This window comes from Salvelinus fontinalis, chromosome 37 (genome assembly GCF_029448725.1).
Source record: "Salvelinus fontinalis isolate EN_2023a chromosome 37, ASM2944872v1, whole genome shotgun sequence".
In the NCBI taxonomy this organism is placed as follows: domain Eukaryota; kingdom Metazoa; phylum Chordata; class Actinopteri; order Salmoniformes; family Salmonidae; genus Salvelinus; species Salvelinus fontinalis.
This window is the reverse complement of record NC_074701.1, coordinates 12277279-12300770: the sequence shown is the minus strand read 5'-3', so window position 1 is coordinate 12300770 and position 23492 is coordinate 12277279. Positions and strand designations below refer to the sequence as shown.

The 23492-nt window shown below is 42.8% G+C and overlaps 1 protein-coding gene across 1 annotated transcript in view; it reads left to right on the top strand.

Moving 5' to 3' along the window:
* Positions 1 to 21413, top strand: part of LOC129836160 (adhesion G protein-coupled receptor A3) — a 255828-nt gene extending 234415 nt beyond the window's left edge. Inside the window, exons 18-20 of the mRNA XM_055902004.1 lie at positions 15232 to 15273; positions 15449 to 15544; positions 17521 to 21413. Of these exons, the coding sequence (XP_055757979.1) occupies positions 15232 to 15273; positions 15449 to 15544; positions 17521 to 18961 (1579 nt within the window). The 3' untranslated portion in view covers positions 18962 to 21413. The remainder of the gene's footprint in view (positions 1 to 15231; positions 15274 to 15448; positions 15545 to 17520) is intronic.
* The last annotated feature ends 2079 nt before the right edge of the window (positions 21414 to 23492 follow it).

The window sequence follows — 23492 nt, the reverse complement described above, 5'->3', positions numbered from 1 at the left end:
AGGGATGGCACTAGTAGGGATGGAGAAGATACCTGCTGACGTCTGTCCAGGGAGCATGTTGTTATTAATATCATCATAGGCATCGTCATGGTCATTATCACCTTTGTGATAATTACTCAGGAACTTGTCATCAATATTACCTTAGAAAAATGAAGGCGAGGCCACGGTGGAAATTTTATTTCACAGGGTCTTGTTGGTTCATTGGTAGGATAACAAATCACAGTGACTGTGCGAGGCTGGTTGGCAAACTGACATGTTAAACATTTGACAGTCATATATTTATTTATATTATAAACTCAACTATAGGGAGAGAGTCTGAGAGTCTGTGCCAAGTAGTAGGTTGCTGGTGCATTAGAGTAAAAACTAGAACGGTACTCATACTCACCCTCCCTGTTTTTGCCACTTTTTGAGTCTAAGTACCTATTGAAGACGCTCGCTCTCTCTCGCCTTTGCCTAGACAGAAGGAGTTGTTTGGTTTCCATGGTGATAAATGGGTTTGGTTTGTGTGTTGGTTGAGTCCTCTAGCTGAGACTGCTTTGCTGGGAGAGAGTGGGGGAGGGAAGAGCAATAGAGGAGAGAAAGAAGAGGAAATAGTGTCTGTCCTGCTGAAGAAGAATGAGGAGACTTAAACAATTACCTGTTACCATAGTGCCCACCCAAGGCTCTAGTTACCTCAATGGCCTGTGAGCCTGCATTGAATATCAGCTTTTAGGGATATTGGTATTTTTTGTACTTTCATTTTACCAGGGAAGACGTATTGAGACCTACGTCTCTTTTTCAAGTGTGCCCTGCACAATACAACACAAATATACACATTACACAAAATATACATATACATTACCAGTCAAAAGTCTGGACACACCTACTCATTCCAGGGTTTTTACTATTTTCTACATTTAGAATAATTGTGAAGACGTCAAAACTATGAAATAACACATGGAATCATGTAGTAACCAAAAAAGTGTTAAACAAATCAAAATATATTTTATATTTGAGATCCTTTAAAGAAGCCACCCTTTGCCTTGATGACAGCTTTGCAAACTCTTGGCATTCTCTCAACCAGCTTCATGAGGTACTGTAGTCACCTGGAATGCATTTCAATAAACAGGTGTGTCTAATGCATTTGAGCTAGTTTGATCAGTTGTGTTGTGACAAGGTATGGGTGGTATACAGAAGATAGTAAAAGACCAAGTTCATATTATGGCAAGAAAAGCTCAAATAAGCAAAGAGAAGCGACAGTCCATCATTACTTTAAGACATGAAGGTCAGTCAATCTGTACATTTAAGAACTTTGAAAGTTTCTTTAAGTGCAATCGCACTTAAAGCTAAAGCGCAGCTGGGTCATGCAGCAAGACAATGATCCAAAGCTGTCACGGATGTTTAAAGGAGTGGACCAAGACGCAGCGTGATTAGAATCCATTCCTCTATTTATTTAAACAAAGAACACTTTAACAAACTCACAAAACGTGCCGCCAACGTAGTGCTCACAGGCAACTAAACAAGGACAACTACCCACAAAACCAACTTGGAAAATGGCAACCTAAATAGGCTCCCCAATCAGAGACAACGACAAACAGCTGTCTCTGATTGGGAACCCATCCAGGCCACCATCAACCTAATTACCCCTAGACAATACAAAATCCCCATAGATAACAAAAACCCTAGACAAGACAAAAACCCATAGACAATACAAAAACTAAACAAACCACCCTTGTCACACCCTGACCTAACCAAATAATAAAGAAACCAAATATAACTAAAGTCAGGGCGTGACAAAAACACACAATCAGGTCTACATGAAAATGGCTAAAAAGCAACACATTTGAAGTTTTGGAATGGCTTAGTCAAAGTCCAGACCTAATCCTAATTGAGATGTTGTGGCAGGACTTGAAACGAGCAGTTCATGCTTGAAACAACACAAATGTCGCTGAGTTAAAGAAGAATTCCAAAATTCCTCCACGGCGATGTGAGAGACTGATCAACAGCCACAGGAAGCATGTGCTTGCACTCATTGCAGCTAAAGGTGACACAACCAGTTATTGTGTGTAAGGGGGCAATTACTTTTTCACACAGGGGAATTGAGTGTTGCATAACATTGTTAATTAAATCAATCAAATAATGATTTTTAAAAAATATATATATTTGTAAACTCAGATTCCCTTTATCTAATATTAGGTTTTGGTTGAAGATCTTTTCGGCATCAAAAGTTTCAAGAGTAGCAGCAGCTGCACTTTGATAAGTAACCAAGAACATATGAAAAAGGTTGACTGAATACTTTTCTTCCTCCTGCTTAGAGAAATGCGTGATCTGTTTCTGTAGAAAAAGCCAACTTTAAATCTTAGCTTCTTAACCAGCTCATCTATATATTTTTTTAACCGTCAAATCCACATCAATCCAAATGCCTAAGTATTTATATGCGGGACACGTTCGATTGGAGAACCATCTAATGAGTGAACATGTTGTCCATCTGTAACATTCTGTATTTTGTTTTTCCCGTATTAAGTTTTAAATCAGCGAGGGATTCCTGCATAGCTATAAAATCGGACTGTAGTTTTCACACAGCCAGATCAACAGTCAGGGCAATAGTATACGTAATAGTATCATCCGCATATAGATGAAGTTACCATTTTTAACAGATTGACCAATGGTGTTTAGATAAATAGTGAAGAGAACAGGTCCCAAAATGGACCCCTGTGGTACAGCTTTATGCACTTCAAGAAATTCTGACTTAAACTTGGTTCTTTGGGGACATTCTAGTCTCTGATATTAATATTGAGGGTTATAATACGTTCAGAGCTGACAGAGGGTAGAGGTGGTGAAGTGGCCATACTTATAGATATTTATCTGTCTTTATTGAAATCCATTTCCCTTGCCCAAAAAATCTGAGCTACTATCTTTAAGCCTTTGTCTGGTGGAAAATGGATCCATAACTATTATAGGGGTTGGAGTTAACTGTTATAGGGGTCGGAGTTAACTCGTTTGTCGTCTTCTTTTACTCGATCAGTAGTTATTATCCTGGGTGACCTAAATTATGATTGGGAAATGTAGGCTTCAGACAATCTAAAAGACATGAGTAATGATCTAAACCTAACACAGCTGGTGACTAAGCCTATATGGCCCAACCCTAAAGATCCTCCAAGGTCAACTCTGAATGATCTTATTCTAACGGATACACAATAAAAATATGTTTCTACTAAGGTGTCCGCCCAAGATATTAGTGACCATTGCCCAGTTGTTTGTGTTAGAGATGTAAGAATACAAAAATCGAAGCCGTGTGTCATCCCAAAGAGGAACTTTAAAAACTATAGTGAACAGGCTCTTTTACATGGTCTTTATTTCAGTGACCTTGATTGTATTTCTTTCTGCAGGTGTCTTCAATACTATTGTGAATAATCATGCTCCCTTCAAAAAACGAAGGGTTAAAGATAGGTCGAATGCCTGGTACACTACGGAATTATCAGAAGTAATTCATAGAAAAGATAATGCTTGGGTTAAGGCTAGGAACACCGGCATAGGCCCGGTACCGGCAAGCTTTTAAGCAATTGAGGAATCATTGTGTAAGACAAACTAGAAAGGCTAAATCTGATTATTATGTAACCAGTCTTTCGGATTGTAATGGGAACCCGGCTAAATTCTGGAAAATTGTCAAATCCCTGAAGGGTTCTACTTCCGCCGTTCTGCCACAACAAATTAATTCAGACACTGGCCTCAATAAGGGGAAAAATGCCATCGTTGATGCATTTAATTACCATTTTATTTTAGCGGGCTGTCTCTTTGAAATCACTTTTAAGCCTATTCACAATGATACTGGTCTGGATGCTGATCGCGGACACTTGCTGAATGATCAGGAAAATTGTATTACGTTATTGACAGATAAAAAAGTCCTGGATGCTTTGCTAGCAATAGACAACAAGAAATACACAGGGACTGACCAATTGGATCCTGGTCTGCTTAAGTGTGCAGTGCCCATCACTGTTGGCTCAATAACCCACATTAGTTATTTATCATTGTTATCAGGAAAAGTATAGAAATCAGCTCTTGTACTGCCAATCCATAAGGGCGGGGGTAGTAGTGATCTTAATCATTATCACCCCATTTCAAGGCTTTCTTGTCTAGCTAAGCTTCTTGAATCCTTGGTAAATGTACAACTTTGCTATTTTTTTTAATCTGAGAAATGTATTTAGAATTTAAACCAATCAGGGTTTAGGCCTGGGCATAGTGCTATTACAGCAACCACTTTAGTTGTTAATGATCTTTTCAACGCTTTAGACGCTAAAATGAAATGCGCCGCTTTGTTTGTGGACCTGTCAAAAGCTTTTGATGCTGTTGATCATGCTATTTTATTGAATATGTTGTCCTCGATAGGCCTGAGCTCTGACACCTGTTCATGGTTTCCTGATTCTCTCTTAAGTCAATAGCAGAATGTACATATTCGTCTGCATAGCCCAGATCTTGATGTAATCCAGTTTAGGAATTAAGCTCCTAATGTTCAGATGCATCAACGATTTTTATAGTCACATGGAGTCTCCAACTCAAACAAGCTATGTTCAATAGGCAGTTGCAGGCCCTGTCTGAGGGTCTATCCCTATTTGTAATAGAGGAGAGAGTAGAAATTGGAATTACTTTTCCAAGGTTGGCACAATAGGGCCTGAGGCCGCAGCCAATGTCAGTATGAGGAACTCTCAGAGTAACTAATGATGGAAGGTTCTAAACTGACCTACATGGTCTTTGGTTGCCCAAGCCCTCTGTGATTTGAAAACCAAGGGGTATTCACGTTTATGGAATTCACAATTGTACTAATAGTGCTGGGTGAGCAGACCACAGTGGGCTTCCCTTTTGAACCTTTTACAGCCGCGACCCAGCGACGGCAGAGATAATAGGCTGCTTTTCAGAGCCTTTCAGGGTGTTGATCAGCTCAATAAAATCATATTTCAATTGCTCTGATTTACCCTTTTTAATATCATTTGATCCCACATGCACTACGACCGCAACAGCTCTTGGCTGCTGATGTAGGACAGACGGAATAAATCCTGTGATATCCTTCACTGTAGCCCCCTGGTAGCACAGGTCTTTGCTCCAAGAACCGAGATGTGCCTCACCATGGAGCTATCATTGATGATGGCTGGAGGAAGGTGAATGGCCGTGGATGTCTGGCCTTGGCTGTGCCTCCATGGGGACTGACGGGAGAGGGAGGTCTCACATAATCAAGAGAAGCCCTCCGAGCAGGTTGGGGGGCTGGAGCCTGAGACACCCCCGAGGCCTGATGTGAGAGGGAGCCCGGGGGGTATAGCCTGTGGTAGAAACCCCCTGAGCTGGAGCCTCAGGAGACAGGGTAGAGGATGAAGGAGCAGGAATCTCTGGAAGCAGGTGGGCGAAACTGTTGGTCAGCTGGATGGGATCCCCAAAGCCATTTCTGCCCCGTTCACCAAAGACCGCTCCAATTAGCTGTTGCGAAAGCAGCAGCTACTTTTCCTGGGGTCCACACAAAACATGATACAGAACATCAATAGACAAGAACAGCTCAAAGTCAGAACTACATAAATATAAAATAGCCTACATATCAGTACATACACACAAAATAGCTAAGTCAAATAGAGGAGAGGCGTTGTGCCGTGATGTGTTGCTTTGTCTGTTATTTTTTTTCAAACCAGGTTTGCTGTTCACTTGAGCAATCTGAGATGGAAGGGAGTTCCATGCAATCCTGGCTCTATTAATACTGTATGTTTTCTTGAATTTGTTCTGGATCTGCGGACTGTAAAAAGACCCCTGGTGGCATGTCTGGTGGGATAAGTGTGTGTGTCAGAGATGTGGGTAAGTTGACTATGCAAACAATTTGGAAATTTTAACACAATGTTTCTCATACAAATAAGTAGTGATGCAGTCAGTCTCTCCTCTACTTTTAGCCAAGAGAGACTGGCATGCATAGCATCAATATTAGCCCTCTGATTGCAGTGAAGAGCAAGATGTGCCATTCTGTTCTGGGCAAGCTGCAGTTTCTCTAGGTCCTTCTTTGCAACACCTGACCATATGACTGGGCAATAATCAAGATAAGATAAAACTAGAGCCTGCAGGACCTGCTTTGTGGATTGTGGTGTAAAAAAAATATTGGACAGACCTCTCCCAATCTTTACAACCATTCAATCAATATGTTTTGACCATGACAGTTTACAATCCCAGGAAACACCAAGTCATTTAGTCTCCTCAATCATCTAATTTGCCACATTATTCGTGATCAGATTCAGCTTAGGTCCTGAACTTAGGGAAGAATTTGTACCAAATACAATGCTCTTAGTTTCAGAGATGTTCAGGGCTAGCTTATTACTGACCACCCATTCTAAAACTGACTGCACGGCTTTGTTTAGGGTTGTAGTGATTTCACTAGCTGTGGTTGCTGACGCATTTAGGGTTGAATCATCAGGATACAGTGCTGTGAAAAAGTATTTACCCCCTTTCTAATGTTCTCTACTTTAGCCTTTTTTCGATACTGAATGGTATCAGATCTTCAACCAAAACCTAATATTAGATAAAGGGAATCTGAGTGAACAAATAACACAACAATGACACAACAACAAAGTAATTGCCCCCCTTACACTCAATAACTAGTTGTGCCACCTTTAGCTGCAATGACTCCAACCAAATTCTTCCTGCTCACTTTTCCATGCAGAACTGCTTTAACCCAGCGATCTTTGTGGGTTTTCAAGCATGACCTGCTTGTTTCAAGTCCTGCCACAACACCTCAATTGGAATTAGGCCGGGACTTTGACGAGGCCATTCCAAAACTTCTCATTTGTTTCCATTTTCATGTAGACTTGATTGTGTGTTTTGGATCATTGTCTTGCTGCATGACCCAGCTGTGCTTCTGCTTCTGATTCAGCTCACAGACGGGTGGCCTGACATTCTCCTGTAGAAATCTCTGATACAGAGCAGAATTCATGGTTCCTTCTATTAAGGGAAGTCGTCCAGCTGAGGCAGCAAAGCATCCCCAAACCATCACACTACCACCACCATGCTTGACCGGTTCTTAATGTAGATTGCATTGTTTGTTAGCACTGTATGGGTTTCAACTGATGGCTGTTCTAAATGTGTGTACCACGTGCAACAAAAAGATGCCCTCATCACACCCATCAATTGGGCTATGTTTGCAAATGTTTCGTCGTCTGATTGAGGTTAATGCCGTAAATCGAGAGGAGTCGATGTGCTCTGAAAGATGGGACGCATCAATGTTTATGATCGCTATGTTTGGTGTATAGTCACATGGATGACATGCGTCTTACCCTGAGCTGGCCTGAACAGAATGAGAATATCTGTCGTATTGTGAAGAAATTAGTTGTGGAACACGCCCTTGAATGCACTCGTGATCCCGTTCTATGCGCAACAAAATTACAGTCTGTTTGTCTGAAGTGCCTTGTGAAAGCCTAACACTGTAAGATCATATTCTAAAACAGCTACTAATGTTGGGAATAGAATACGCTTTCAAATGAAGTGTGCTTGCGTCCGTTTCTCAACGGCAAAGCTAGCAGAGCTAAAAAAAAAAAAAACACCTCGTAGTTGAAGGCACTTTCCTTGATTCATTAAAGTGCATTGAAATTACTTAGGAGCTGTGCACAGTTTGAAAGGTGTGTGGCCACTTGGAGTTAGACCTACAGTTGAAGTCGGAAGTTTACATACACTTAGGTTGGAGTCATTAAAACACGTTTTTCAACCACTCAACAAATTTCCCGTTAACAAACTATAGTTTTGGCAAGTCGGTTAGGACATCTACTTTGTGTACGACACAAGTCATTTTTCCAGCAATTGTTTACAGACAGATTATTTCACTTATAATTCACTGTATCACAATTCCAGTGGGTCAGAAGTTTACATACACTAAGTTGACTGTGCCTTTAAACAGCTTGGAAAATTCCAGAAAATTATGTCATGGCTTTAGAAGCTTCTGATAGGCTAATTGACATCATTTGAGTCAATTGGAGCTTTACCTGTGAATGTATTTCAAGGCCTACCTTCAAACTCAGTTCTTCTTTGCTTGACATCATGGGAAAATCAAAAGAAGTCAGCCAAGACCTTAGGAAAAAAATTGTAGACCTCCACAAGTCTGGTTCATCCTTGGGAGCAATTTCCAAACACCTGAAGGTACCACGTTCATCTGTACAAACGATAGTATGCAAGTATAAACACCATGGGACCACGCAGCCGTTATACCGCTCAGGAAGGAGACGCCTTCTGTCTCCTAGAGATGAACATACTTTGGTGTGAAAAGTGCAAGTCAATCCCAGAACAACAGCAAAGGACCTTGTAAAGATGCTGGAGGAAACATGTACAATCTATATCCACAGTAAAATGAGTCTGATATCGACATAACCTGAAAGGCCGCTCAGCAAGGAAGAAGCCACTGCTCCAAAACCGCCATAAAAAGCCAGACTACGGTTTGCAACTGCACATAGGGACAAAGATCATACTTTTTGGAGAAATGTCCTCTGGTCTGATGAAACAAAAATAGAACTGTTTGGCTATAATGACCATCGTTTCGTTTGGAGGAAAAAGGAGGATGCTTGCAAGCCGAAGAACACCATCCCAATCGTGAAGAACGGGGGTGGCAGCATCATGTTAGGGGGGTGCTTTTCTGCAGGAGGGACTGGTGCACTTCACAAAATAGAAATCATCATGAGGTAGGACACTTATGTGGATATATTGAAGCAACATCTCAAGACAGTCAGTCAGGAAGTTAAAGCTTGGTCGCAAGTGGGTCTTCCAAATGGACAATGACCCCGAGCATACTTCCAAAGTTGTGGCAAAATGCCTTAAGGACAACAAAGTCAAGGTATTGGAGTGGCCATCACAAAGCCCCGACCTCAATCCTATAGAAAATGTGTGGGCAGAAGTGAAAATGCATGTGTGAGCAAGGAGGCCTACAAACCTGACTCAGTAACACCAGCTCTGTCAGGAGGAATGGGCTAAAATTCTCCCAACTTTTTGTGGGAAGCTTGTGGAAGGCTACCCGAAACCTTTGACCCGAGTTAAACAATTTAAAGGCAATGCTACCAATTACTAATTGAGTGTTTGTAAACTTCTGACCCACTGGGAATGTGATGCAAGAAATAAAAGCTGAAATAAATAATTCTCTCTACTATTATTCTGAGATTTCACACTCTTAAAATAAAGTGGTGATACTAACTGACCTAAGACAGGGAATTTTTACTACGATTAAATGTCAGGAATTGTGAAAAACTGAGTTTAAATGTATTTTGCTAAGGTGTATGTAAACTTCCGACCTCAACTGTATATATATACAGTATATTGCACCTACCCCAACATTTTCATGAATATTGTTATTTTACTGATTGAAGCAAGAGTATTTTCAGATTTCGTTATTGACAAATGTTGTGAAAAGTACAGTAAATGTAAAATGCACAAAAAATCAACAGTGTAATGTTTGGATTCAGTCTTATGTCAGGTGAACTGTCCTCACCTTTGGTCTGATAATTTCCCTATATTTCAAAGGGTTGTCTTTCAATAGCTACCATGGCCATGCACATGCCTTTTATATCTTATTTTGGGCCCTATCCATATAACCCCCTGTCCACGAATGTAAAGGGTTAATTCATATTCGCTTAGATTCACACATCAGGTTTAACGTCGCTTCCGGTTTTCTTTTTATTTATATATTTATTTAAATTTCTGCTTACTCACCGTGTTTGGCACATTTAAGAGGATCAGCTTCGAGACAGAGAGAGACAGACAGTCTTCGCTCGATGGAGAAAGGTACTGTGTATGTGCTGTGTAACTCAATTTGAACAAATCCCACAGGAAAGCCTGTTTGACTAAGAGGTTGACACTCGTGCCGATGGAGACAGACAGACAGATAGCACACCAACACCAGGTTTACCGTAAAATCTCAATGTCATTGTATGTTTAAGATCTGTTTGCCTCGGGCTCTGACACTTTGTTCAAGAGCACTTTTGAATATTCAAAGTCACAAAAGAATTAATAAACATAGAAAAGTAATAAATGGCAAGTTCTGAAGTAACTTCCCAGCTAGCACATTAAGTTCCCTGGATGTTCTTGGCGCGTCTGTTTATGGTATCAGTTTGGTGTTGGGATTACACCCTCCTGTAAGGTATTGTGTAGTGCAGTATAGTAATTACAGGTAGCCTGTAATATAAACATTATTCAGTGAACATTCCTCCACGAACCATAGCAGCTGGATGCCAGTGAAAGTCATTGAGGACAAAGACCTTGCTGGATAAGGACCCTCAGCCTCTCTTCACACTCTCCACACAGGCAGATCCTCAACCACCTGCACTGCACAGGGGGGGGGGGGGTTATGGAATATCCTGGAGGCTGCTGTCTGTCATCCTAGTGCTATTAGAGAATGGGATAATGTGACGGAGCAGATTGGGCCCCTATTCCCAGAATGCTAACAAAATTAGCATAGACACGTCGACACTGTTAGCTAAATGCTAATGAGCGAAAACAAACAAACTAATTGCAAAGACAGGCAAATCCAGCTCATAAACTTATAAAAGCATAGCTAGTACCTACCGAATGTCATTTTCGGTGAGTGTGGACAATTTTTCGAGTGAAAGTGAACAAGAGAAATTGTGCAAATGAACAAAGTTGTGATCCATGCTGTTCTGGCATCTGTACAGATAAAATATGAAAATATTATGGTTGAAATTACAAAATTGCTATCCATCTTACCTCTGTATGGTTTTATGTCCTGTGGGATTAGAGAAGAAAGATGACGAGTTCAATGGGAAAGGGAGTCTGTCAGGTAGCCAGGTAGACAGAATCCAGCCTAGCTGACGTGATTTTCCTCAGTTTTGACCACTTTTTTGATCTGGTCTCCATTGATTTAGTCACTCTAATTCCAGCCATCCTACAAGGGTAAAACTTCCAATAACTTTTGAACGGATTATGAGACACGATGTTTGGACATCTGGTTTTCTTGGAGGATTATCTACACAATTAACATTATTTTACCAATTGGTCAAAATATGTGTTTTTGATTGGACACCTTACAGTATATATGCAGCAATATTATGTCTCCAAAACTAGAGTGCGTTACAGTAAGCAGCACAACAACACAATGCAGCTGTTTCTCCACCAGTTTACTCCATCAGCAGTAAATGTCACAACATGTGGACAGGCCTGAGTACTCCACTCCCCATAGTATATCCAGGGCCAGACGAAGAGAGAGAGAGAGAGAGGACGGCACATAGTCAGAGGAGAGAGGGAGGAGGCACTTCTCGCTCCGTGGGCTTTGGCTGTCTATTTATATCAGTTGATGATTGCTGCTGCTTCCCAAAACTTAACTCAAAAGTGCCCGCCCTCTGCACTGTCTGCCATTTTGTTTTAAAGATGGAGTCCGCAGTAGAGAAAACAGCGCCACTGTCTGCCCCATGGCCATTATTGTTTTTGTTTTGTTGAGAAAGCGGAGGTGAGGAGCGTTGCCCAACGTGGTAACATTTTGGGGGGTTTGTTGTTCATAGTAACTTCTTTGTTGTTTTAATATCGCAAATGGACGTGGCAGTTTTACCAATGAAGGATTCCGACATTAAAGGAGAGCACTGCAAAATGAGAGCGAGAGAGAGAGAGCGAGAGCGTAAGAAGGACAGAGTGAGTGAGAGCATTCGCGAGAGAGAGAGACCTACCTGGGAATATATTCCTCTGTGTACCGGCATGGTTAGCCTGGCCGGGTTGTAGATAGAGAGGGGGAATAGGGGTCATAAAGCACTCGGCTTTAACATCCACTAGTCCTCTCGTCTTTATGCTTATCTCCTTGACATGTGTGTAAATGACTTTCCGTTGGAAGAGTGTCCTGAGGGAATCACTCCACCCAGACACTGACAGCCCCAGTAATGCCCCCGCTTCCACCTGCCCACACACACACATTGATTGTAATTGAATTTTGGGATGGGGTGCAGTATAAGGGGAGAGGGAGGGAGGTGGGGAGAGAAGGGGTGGGGTAGAGATGGAGAGAGAGCAAGACAGACAGAGGGAAAGAGGATGGGGACTGCAGGTTCTTGCTATTGTGTTTTTATCCAGAGCTGAAGCAGTGAAAGGAAAATCTCTCAAGCAGTACGGTTCTCATCGGGCCTGAAAATCAGAGTCTGGTCCGACCCAAGCCTGGTGAGCTGAAGCCCAGGCCCAGTCCAACACCACAGAAATGAAATGAGCCCGAACCCCCACCCCCAAAAAAGGCTGATTTCTAGAAAACTCTACATTGATTTAAACTGGTGTTGAGAACAATGTGGCAAAGGCGGGCAGCAGCGGTGTAAGGAGACGAGGAAACAGCCGATGGGCCTAGAAAAAGTACAGAGAGGAAGACATACCTTAGTTATGATCAACTGAATGACGAAAATGTTTGAATAAAGTAGGCTAATGCCATTGAAGGCATGTATGTAATTCTTGCTTATAATGAAACTCCCAATGTCTTATACTAATTGAAAGCAATAGTCGTGTGTGGTTACATCATGTTTCAGCATGATAATGCACGGCCCCATGTCGCAAGGATATACACAATTCCTGGAAGCTGAAAATGTCCCAGTTCTTCCATGGCTTGCATACTCACCAGACATGTCACCCATTGAGCATGTTTGGGATGCTCTGGATCGACGTGTACGACAGCGTGTTAAAGTTCCTGCCAATATCCAGCAACTTCGCACAGCCATTGAAGAGGAGTGGGACAACATTCCACAGGTCACAATCAACAGCCTGATCAACTCTATGCGAAGCAGATGTGTCACGCTGCATGAGGCAAATGGTGGACAGATACTGACTGGTTTTCTGATCCACACCCCTACCATTTTTTTTAAGGAATCTGTAACCAACAGCTGCATATCTGTATTCCCAGTCATGTGAATTCCATAGATTAGGGCCTAATGAATTTATTTCAATTGACTGATTTCCTTATATGAACTGCACCTCAGTAAAATCTTTTAAATTGTTGCATGTTGCGTTTACATTTTTGTTCAGTATAGTTTGCTCATATACAGTGCACTCAAAATATTCAGACCCCTTGACTTTTTCCACATGTTGTTACGTTACAGCCTTGTTCTAAAATGCGTTAAATAAAAAAAATCTTCAGCAATCTACACAAAATACCCCATAATGATAAAGCGAAAAACAGGTTTTTAGAAATATTTGCAAATGTATAAAAAAAAAAAAATGAAATACCTTATTTACATAAGTATTCAGACCCTTTGCTATGAGACTCGAAATTGAGCTCAGGTGGATCCTGTTTCCATTGAGCATCCTTGAGATGTTTCTACAACTTGATTGGAGTCCACCTGTGGTAAATTCAATTGATTGGACATGATTTGAAAAAGCACACAGCTATCTATAGAAGGTCCCAGCAAAAACCAAGCCATAAGGTCGATGGAATTGTCTGTAGCCCCCCGGGACAGGATTGTGTCGATGCACAGATCTGGGAAAGGGTACAAACATTATACAGCATTGAACGTAGCCAAGAACACAGTGGCCTCCATAATTCATAAATGGAAGACGTTTGGAAGCACCAAGACTCTTACTAGAGCTGGTTCTTGGTCAGGGAGGTGACTATAGCTGTGCAGCAACGCTCCCCATCCAACCTGACAAAGCTTGAGAGCATCTGCAGAGAAGAATGGGAGAAACGCCCAGCTTGTGTGCCGAGCTTGTAGTGTCATACCCAAGAAGACTCAAGGCTTTAATCTCTGCCAAAGGTGCTTCAACAAAGTACTGAGTAAAGCGTCTGAATACATGTAAATGTGATACTTCAGTTTAGATTTTTTTAAATAAATGAACAATCTTTTTTTTTTAAACAGTTTTTGCTTTGTCAGTATGGGGTATTTTGTGTACAGTAGATTGAGGAATCAAAAAAATATTTTTTAGAATAAGGCAGTAACCTAAGAAAATGTGGAAGAATTCAAGGGGTCTGAATACTTTCCGAAAGCTGATCAGAACATGTTGCTAGCATGTTATGTAGATTAACAAGTTCATTTTGCTCTTCACTCGCATAGTAGCCTGTCCTACTCCCGACCAAAAGCCTGTGACTTGTCTGATAATCAATCAATGTGATTTTGTTTCACTGAATCTCTGTCTGTACATTTGTTCATTGATTAATCTGGTTGGACAAGTGGAAGTGGTAGCTCCTTTATTCGTTTGCTCATCTTTCACTGACCACAAACATTTAGCATGCAATAATGTAGCCTAAATCAAGTGTATTATTTTGCTCTTATAATATAATCTAAGCCTAATATAATCTATCCATCATCGAGCTGTGAGAGCACATCCTGTTTTATGTCTTAATGTAACCCACTTCAGCATAACCAATAAATCATTCATTCGTGTCATTACAAAGCATACGAGTCATTCATGCCTTTAAATACAATCAAGCATTTAAAAAAAATAAAATGAAATAACAAAAGGATCCTTGAATAATTAAACAATAAATAAATAACTCAATTTTCTGCCAAACGTACATTTGAATAATCACTTAAAAGCCCTGTGTGTTTGAATGCATGTTTAATTAGGAAAACATTTGGATCAGTTTTGGGTCTTCATTTGATAGTTACCAGGTCCAGAAAGGCACATGAGCAGGGCAGTCATAGGGTGTATGTTGTTAGGATGTATCTGCGTTAAGACGCCACTGGAACATGGGCTTCTCCTGATACTGAGATGCACTGCCTGTCGTGGTCTTGTGGACCATCATTCTCCCGAGGGCACTCAAGCCTACTTGTATCGCAATTTGAAACATTTCAATCATCAGAAAAACAAGTTGAATCACAGACATACATTTCTCTGGCCCAGCCAATATTGGAATCGTGGCGGCACTAGTGTCTGCAGCTGCTGCGGCTGAGAGATAGATGTAGTAGGCTAAAAGATACTCGGACACGCATAGTTTTTACTTTCTTAACGCGGCACGGCATGCCCAAAACCCGCCTGGCCCAGTATAAGACCGGGCACCGTCGGATTCGAGCTAAGAATGAGAACTCTATAATAGAGACATCTCCTATTTGAGGAGAAGTGAATGTACCAATCTGTGTGAACATGCTCCAGCACAAATACATCTGTTTGCCTACTGGTCATGGGGTATACTGTGCCTCAGAACTGTTTTCATGTTGAAGACCGGTAGACGTTTTTTATGCTGCGCAGGAGAGAAAAGAGGAGAGGAGGAGGTCAATTTTACCTCTCTCTTAATAAGCTGTCTCTCATTTTCTCTCCCTCTCCTTTTTCCTTTTTCTCCATCTCCAGTCTACAACCCAGGCTGGCACACAGAGAGAAGCACATCCTCAGGTATCACTCTTTCTTTTTGTCTCTCTCTCTCTCTCTCTCTCTCTCTCTCTCTCTCTCTCTCCTCTCTCTCTCCTCTCTCTCTCAATACTATTGATTACTAAATTACAGGCAGGAAAATAGAGGACATTGGTGTTGCAACGTTTATTTTTATGTCACTCTTTCTCTCTCCCCTCAGGTTTTATTTAGTCAGTGGCGGAGTGCCCTTCATCATCTGTGGAATCACAGCAGCCATCAATATTGACAACTATGGCAGTGGGGAGGCGGCACCCTAGTAAGTCACCCAGCAGTCTCCTATTCTCAAGGTCACAGTTTGAAACTGTTTTACGCACACACACACACACACACACACACACACACACACACACACACACACACACACACACACACACACACACACACACACACACACACACACACACACACACACACACACACACACACACACACACACACACACACTGCCTTGCAAAGGTATTCATCCCCCTTGGCGTTTTTCCTATTTTGTTGCAATACAACCTGTAATTTAAATGTATTTTTATTTGAATTTCATGTAATGGACATACACAAAATAGTCAAAATTGGTGAAGTGAAATTTAAAAAATAACTTTAAATTAAAAATGTAAAAGTCGTGCGTGCACATGTATTCACCCCCTTTGCTATGAAGCCCCTAAATAAGATCTGGTGCAACCAATTACCTTCAGAAGTCACATAATTAGTTAAATAAAGTCCAACTGTGTGCAATCTAAGTGTCACACGATCTCAGTATATATACACCTGTTCTGAAAGGCCCCAGAGTCTGCAACACCACAAAGCAAGGGGCACCACCAAGGAAGCGGCACCATGAAGACCAATGAGATCTCCAAACAGGTCAGGGACAAAGTTGTGGAGAAGTACGGATCAGTTTTGGGTTATAAAAAAATATCTGAAACTTTGAACATTCCACGGAGCACCATTAAATCCATTATTAAAAAATGGAAAGAATATGGCACCACAATAAACCTGCCAAGAGAGGGCCGCCCACCAAAACACAGGGACCAGACAAGGAGGGCATTAATCAGAGAGGCAACAAAGAGACCAAAGATGACCCCAAAGGAGCTGCAAAGCTCCACAGCGGAGATTGGAGTATCTGTCCACAGGACCACTTTAAGCTGTACACTCCACAGAGCTGGGCTTTATGGAAGAGTGGCCAGAAAAAAGCCATTGCTTAAAGAAAAAAATAAGCAAACACATTTGGTGTTTGCCAAAAAACATGTGGGAGACTCCCCAAACATATGGAAGATGGTACTCTTGTCAGATGAGACTAAAATTGAGCTTTTTGGCCATCAAGAAAAACAATGTTTTTCCATCGGCAGGGACTGGGAAGGGATTGAAGAAATGATGGATGGCGCTAAATACAGGGAAATTCTTGAGGGAAACCTGTTTCAGTCTTCCAGAGATTTGAGACTGGGATGGAGGTACACCTTCCAGCAGGACATTGACCCTAAGCATACTGCTAAAGCAACACTTGAGTGGTTTAAGGGGAAACATTTAAATGTCTTGGAATGGCCTAGTCAAAGCCCAGACCTCAATCTAATTGAGAATCTGTGGTATGACTTAAAGATTGCTGTACACCAGAGGAACCCATCCGATTTGAAGGAGCTGGAGCAGTTTTTGCCTTGAAGAATGGGCAAAAATCCATGTGGCTAGATGTGCCAAGCTTATAGAGACATACCCCAAGAGACTTGCAGCTGTAACTGCTGCAAAAGGTGGCTCTACAAAGTGTTGAGGTTGCTTGGGTGAATAGTTATGCACGCTCAAGTTTTCATCTGCAGTTTGCATCTGCAAAATGGTAGGCATATTGTGTAAATCAAATTATACCAACCCCCCGAAAATCCATTTTAATTCCAGGTTCTAAGGCAACAAAATTGGAAAAATGGGGGGGGTGAATACTTTGGCAAGCCACTGTACACACCTTCTCAACGGCTCAGTGTCTAGACTCCATGCACTGATATCCTGCAACGACTATTTACCTCATTAACACTCCAAAATAGATGAGATACTGATAGATCTGATGATATGAGTCACACTTCAGTGTATGTTGCTCACCCCCCCCCCACCCCCCTTAATGTTCTTGTCACCCAAGGAAATGTATCACGTCAAGAGACCTATGTCGCTACTCTGTGAGTTTCTCAGTGTTTATTTAGGAAACACACTCATACTGTAATATTAATGTAGCCTACTGTGTGTGTGTGTGTGTGTGTGTTGCAGCTGCTGGATGGCGTGGGAGCCCAGCCTTGGAGCCTTCTACGGCCCCGTGTCGTTCATCGTCCTGGTCACCTGCGTCTACTTCCTGTGTACCTTCATTCAGCTGAGGCGCCACCCCGATAGGAAGTACGAGCTGAAAGCCCTGACTGAGGAGCAGCAGAGGCTGGCATCCATCACCGACGTGGGTAGGCATTGCCATCAAGGGGAAGGGGAGCCCGGAGCCCTGCCACCACCGCCCAATGGAGGGCAGTGCCACGCGGGCTGCCACTCGTCCACTGCCATCAACCCCTCTATGCTGGTCAACGAGCATTCGTTCAAGGCCCAGCTGAGGACGGCGGCCTTCACCCTCTTCTTGTTCGTGGCCACGTGGGCCTTCGGGGCGCTGGCTGTTTCACAGGGCCACTTCCTGGACATGATCTTCAGCTGCCTGTATGGTGCCTTCTCCGTCACGCTGGGCCTCTTCGTGCTCATCCACCACTGTGCCAAGCGGGACGATGTGTGGCACTGCTGGTGCGCCTGCTGCCCCGGGAGACGCGCCAACCACGGTTGCCACGGCCATGGTCACGGCCACACTCGTCCAAAGGTTAATGTCAATGGGGATGCCTTAGGGCACGGGCATGGGCACTGCCACCTGGATTCGCCGTGCCCAGGTAAGGCCCTGTTAGGAGGACACACCCACAGTGGCACATTGGGTCACTGTAAGCATGGCAGCCTGGCGTCGTCGCAGAACCATGTGACGTGCCTGCCCGCCGTGGTGCCATGCTGCGCCGCCCTGCACAGCCAGCAGCTGATGGAGGAGGAGCCTCCCGCGCACGTGCTGCTACACACTGACCCCGAGGGCTACCGGCCAGACATCCACCTGCATCGATGCCTGAAGGGCAGCACTAGGACTAAGCCTCGCCACTTCAGCCGTCACCGGCAGGCTGGCACAGGAGGGGGAGGAGGGGTGGGAGAGAGGGAGTACGCCTATCACATCCCTACTAGTGTAGACGGAGGCTCTATCCACAGCTCCCACACAGACAGCCCTCACAGTACGCACGAGCGTCACGGACACATCTGCCACCTAGCTGCTGCCCCCAATGAAGTAGGCCACCACACTTGCCAAGCGGCAACGGCTCACGAGGCGGCGCTGGCATGCCACGCCCCCTGCCACCGGCACGTGCCTTGCTGTGCCAAGGCGGACCTGTTCCCCACTCTGCGCCACGTGGAGGCAGGCGACACAGGCACCTTTCTGTGCGGCTGTGGCAAAATAGCCAATGAGGAGGACGTGATCATGCCTCATCACCACCTGGAGATGCACCCGCGCAGGCAATCCTACCCCCAGAACCCGCCGCCCAATCAGAATGGCATCCTTAAAGGTGGCCTGCACGAGGGTTTCCTGTACGCATCAGACAGCACAGGGAATATACGCACTGGACCCTGGAAAAATGAAACTACTGTGTAGTCTAAAGATGGGGGGAAGATGTCGGCATCCATTCCCGCCCCAGCCTCCGTCCCTCCAATCCTCAACTCACTCCTCCTTTCCTTTCTAGGAACTACGACAACAAAAATGATTTTGCAACTCTAACATCGCGACTTTTACTTTATATTCTTTGTTTGTTTTCATGTGTTCCATTTCACTCGACAGATTATCTGACATTGTCGTTTAAGCTCCCCAATGACCAGCCATACAGTACACAGAACACATTTTTCTCCTTCATAGAGGAATGTCCCACGCTGCGAGATCCAGTACCTTTTTGTCCAAGGTATTTTTAGTATGTTATTATTATTACAGATCTATCGAAGATGGAGATTACGGATGTGTGTGTGTGGATGTGTGTGTGTGTGTGTGTGTGTGTGTGTGTGAACAGAACATGTGTGTCTATTCTCGCTCAAAGCAAATGAGATTGCGTTCTCTTTTGTGAGTCCCTAAAATCCTCCGACTACTCTCTGATTTGTGTACCTGCAGTACTTCAAGAGGCTCAGTATCAGTGTTTTAGGCAAACACACCAGCAATCTAGAGTCATTGGTATTTTCGCCATTTTGAACAAAAAGCATACTTACTATAATATACTGTGAATATCAGTTAGAGATTTCTTAGTAATACACAAAGATGTCTGCTCTCGTCAGAGTTCCGTGGATGCCGATGCGTTGTGAAAGTGTAAAAAAAAAAAAGAAAACACACATTGAAAAACCGAAACCACATTGAGTACTCTGTTACAGGTTGATATTGAATGTTCTTGTCGGTATGATGTCTTACTGTTGTGTTTTTTTAGAGCGAAGTGTACAACAACAATCACATTGTCATTGTGTATATTTGCGGTGTTGGCGCGATAGTGACATTCATGTCATCACATGCCATGACAAAGCAGCAGCCATTCCAGGATCAACCCTTTCCTCTTGTCCCGTTTGATATACAGTAAAACCCAAGCCAACATTTTCCATCTCTGGCAAGGCATCACAAAATGGTTGGAGGTTCATTCAATGGGTCATGTCCGAAATCAATGCTTAAACACAATATTTCATTTCTTTATAGGAAACGGAGCATGCAAGCCTTGTATGTCGCTTTGTGCTGTGTTTTTGCTTCGTATACCAATGCACATTTCCTGAAAAACGCCATCACTTTTGTCTATGGAGCAGATCAAGCTGTGTTTCGCTGTAACATGCCGTGAAACAAACAATTATATTTTTACACGATTTTTAGTATCATTATGCCATTATTATGGATGCTCCTGAAACCATGTTCTGTTAAGGGACAGAGGACAGGGCAGAGATTCCGTGTTGAATATTTAACCTTATACAGGTGGTGTTATGTATGGTGGCCCTAAGAGCCAATTCATGCTTGATTCAAAAAATGTGGTGGGAGGCGCTGTATGGATGGTGTGACGCAACTGCGGAGCCTCTGGAGGCACGCAGAGGCCAAATTGAGCTCCGTACCTCATCGCCGTGCGCTCCATATAGCTCCGCACTTACATGATTGGTTGACGGTAGGTGAGGTCTAAAGGTCCTGTATAAACACAAGCTCACTTCCTTCACAACAGCTCTGCTTTGCGAAGCGCAAGAAGTATGAATGCCCCTGACTTCTGCAGAGGCCATATCACCGTAAATGCTGCGCGGCCAGTGCAGCCGTCAGATTGACCACGCAGCGCCTTTTAAGTGGCAAAGTAATTTAAGAAAATCTAATTTGCCCCTTAGGGCCACCGTAGTTATGTTCGGTATGGAAACCAGTCATTCCCGAGTGAGAGAGAACTGACAAGGTTAATAGAGAAACAAATCACTACCTACAAGAACACAGCAACTCCTGCCTGGCCAAAACCACCTTGGCATGCCACACCATCCATCCATCTTGTGCACTCTTGTCTATGTACATAGAATTGGTTCGGATGAATTATTTTATACAAGATTTAAAATGTTAAAGAGTAAATAAATATATATGTAATGAAAATGTATGGGAAAGACCTCTTAATGTTAATGCTCAGTATCTGAGTTTAGAAATGTAATTTGTTCTTGGTGCATTCTTCTGTTTGCTTGTATTTTCTGCTCTGATCTTTCATAAGGTATGCGGACTGGCCATATATTTTGTTATATTTGACACATAAATGCACTAACCGCTATGGGATGCCAGGACTTAATGTCACACACGTCAACTGTGATTCAATTGTGATCTGACTTCAACAAGGGACTTGATTTTAGAAAGAAATGTTAGAATTTCTGAAAAGAGACCATTTTTAGATGTACATACGTAAAAGGAATATTTCTGATTTTGGAAGACAAAGACTGACCAGTAGCAAAATGAGCCGCCATGAGACTTCAAGACTATATCAGATGAATAATGATGCTGTGTAACAGTTTCACTAAAAACACCTAACATCCTTGGTATTCTTAAATCATCCCGCATTAAACATGTCTATGAGAGACTACATTGTTTTGGTATAATTCCTATACCTCTTGGACATCGACATGTCTTCAAGGCAAAAAGAGCTTTCCAAGTGTGTGAACTTCAGTGTTTGTTACCATAGGCCGCTATCTACCACCTGTCTCATCATTCAGCAGTAGTACTGCCAATTCAGCCAGCTGGATAGCTTGTCAGATCCCTGCCAGTATACACTTGTGGTACTGTAACAAAACTCAAAGCCAGTCTTCACCTTTTTCTACATCAACAACACGGATACCAATACATGTATTTTTATGTGTGCGTTCGTGCACATGTTTTGTTTCTCTTAGTTATTTTGCAGTATTCATACCTTCTGACAGCAGCGGTGGAGATGGAGATGTCTTAAGGATTCACCACAGGGGAGGAATTCGAATGATAGCAGGCTTGACTGGCAGTGTGTGTGTTGTGCGCGCTTGCATGTGCGCTCACACGCCTGCCGGCGTGGGTGTGTGTTTGTGTGTGCGTGCGTGCCTGATCGCCGTGCACTTGTTCGTGACTGAGTGCGTGTGTTAGTGTGTTCGCATGCGCTCGTGTGTATGTGTACAGTATGTGAGGGAGTGTGAGTAAACGAGACTGTGTCTTTTGTGCATCACAAATCAGGCCAGGGCTGACAGGCCATGAAATAAGCGCATTTAATATGCAGCTGGCCACACGACACTCAACCCCCTCCCAGCCATCAGATTATTCCTTTAACTTCGAGCAAATAAAAAACCAGGCCCTGCCTTTAAATTGAGCCCTGAAGACAGACTTTGTCAGAGATCTCTGTTTGACCTTGTGGAATGCTTTTAAGGTCAGTCACTGGTGTATATGGTGTCTTATCTAGAGAGGTGATCTGATTTTGGAAGGACATACAGTACTGTAAATATTTGTTGTGCGATGTTGATGATGGTGGTGCGTGTGCGTACGTGTGTGTGTGTGTGTGTTTAAGTGTTGATGACAGGGTGGTAAGCGGTTCACTGCCAGATGAGTCCAAGTGTTGATGACTATGGTGATAATGAATGCAGGGCATGAGGGGGAGGGGATTCATTAGATATGGTGTTTCTGAGCCAATGATTTTAATCCTGGATCTTCTTTTGGTGGAATCTCAGATTGCAGTACCCTATTCCCTCAGTCTAAGATGGAGAACAACAGGCAGAGAGGTGCCCCTCCACTCCGAGACATTTCCTTCTGTTTAATTCATTTTTCAAATCTGTATTAAACAAGACAAATGTAATGTTTATGACATAATTTAGGCATGTTGTATTTTCCTGGTTTGGCATTGGCTCCCGATGAATGCTGACAAGTGCTCACCGACAACAGCCAGCTTTATGTACTGTATCTTCACATCTCACTGTAACTGCCAGGCTTGGGGAGTAACAGATTACATGTCATCAGTTACATGTAATCTGATTACAAAAAAACCTGATCGGTTACGTTACCAGCAAAAACATTCTAATCAGATTACAGATTATTTAGAAAAACTATATCATTACTTTTTGGATTATTTTTCAATTCAGAAACGATGTTTGCGGGAAAAAATACTCTGACACCTTTCTGTTTTCTCAATGACATTCAATTCACAATTGATGAAAGGCATTTATTATGTTTGTTCCACCTGAGCGAGTCTGACCACAAGTCAGAGACCACTACGATGACACACCAAATGTGTTGGATGGATCCTTTTTGTCTTCTAATGCCTCTTAACGGGAAAGTAATCCAAAACTAACGGAAAGTAATCCAAAAATTGCATAACTGATAAACATTTTGGACAGGTAACTGGTAACTGTAACGGATTACATTTAGAAAGTAACCTACCCAACCCTGTAACTGCTGCATTACTTCTCAGATATCCATCCACAGTGATCTGGCGTCACGTACACTCAAAGCATCATTTTTGAGTCTCTTTGTAGGTATATGTCATGATACTACAGACGTTTCTGAAAGACTCTTGACAGTACACTATGATCACCATGCTTATGTCATCCTTGACTCATATAACGTACACACACCTCAAAGGGAGGGAGGTGGGAAATGTACAAGTATTTTGAAGTAGGATGAGAGAGAATAGTGAGAGAGAGAGAGA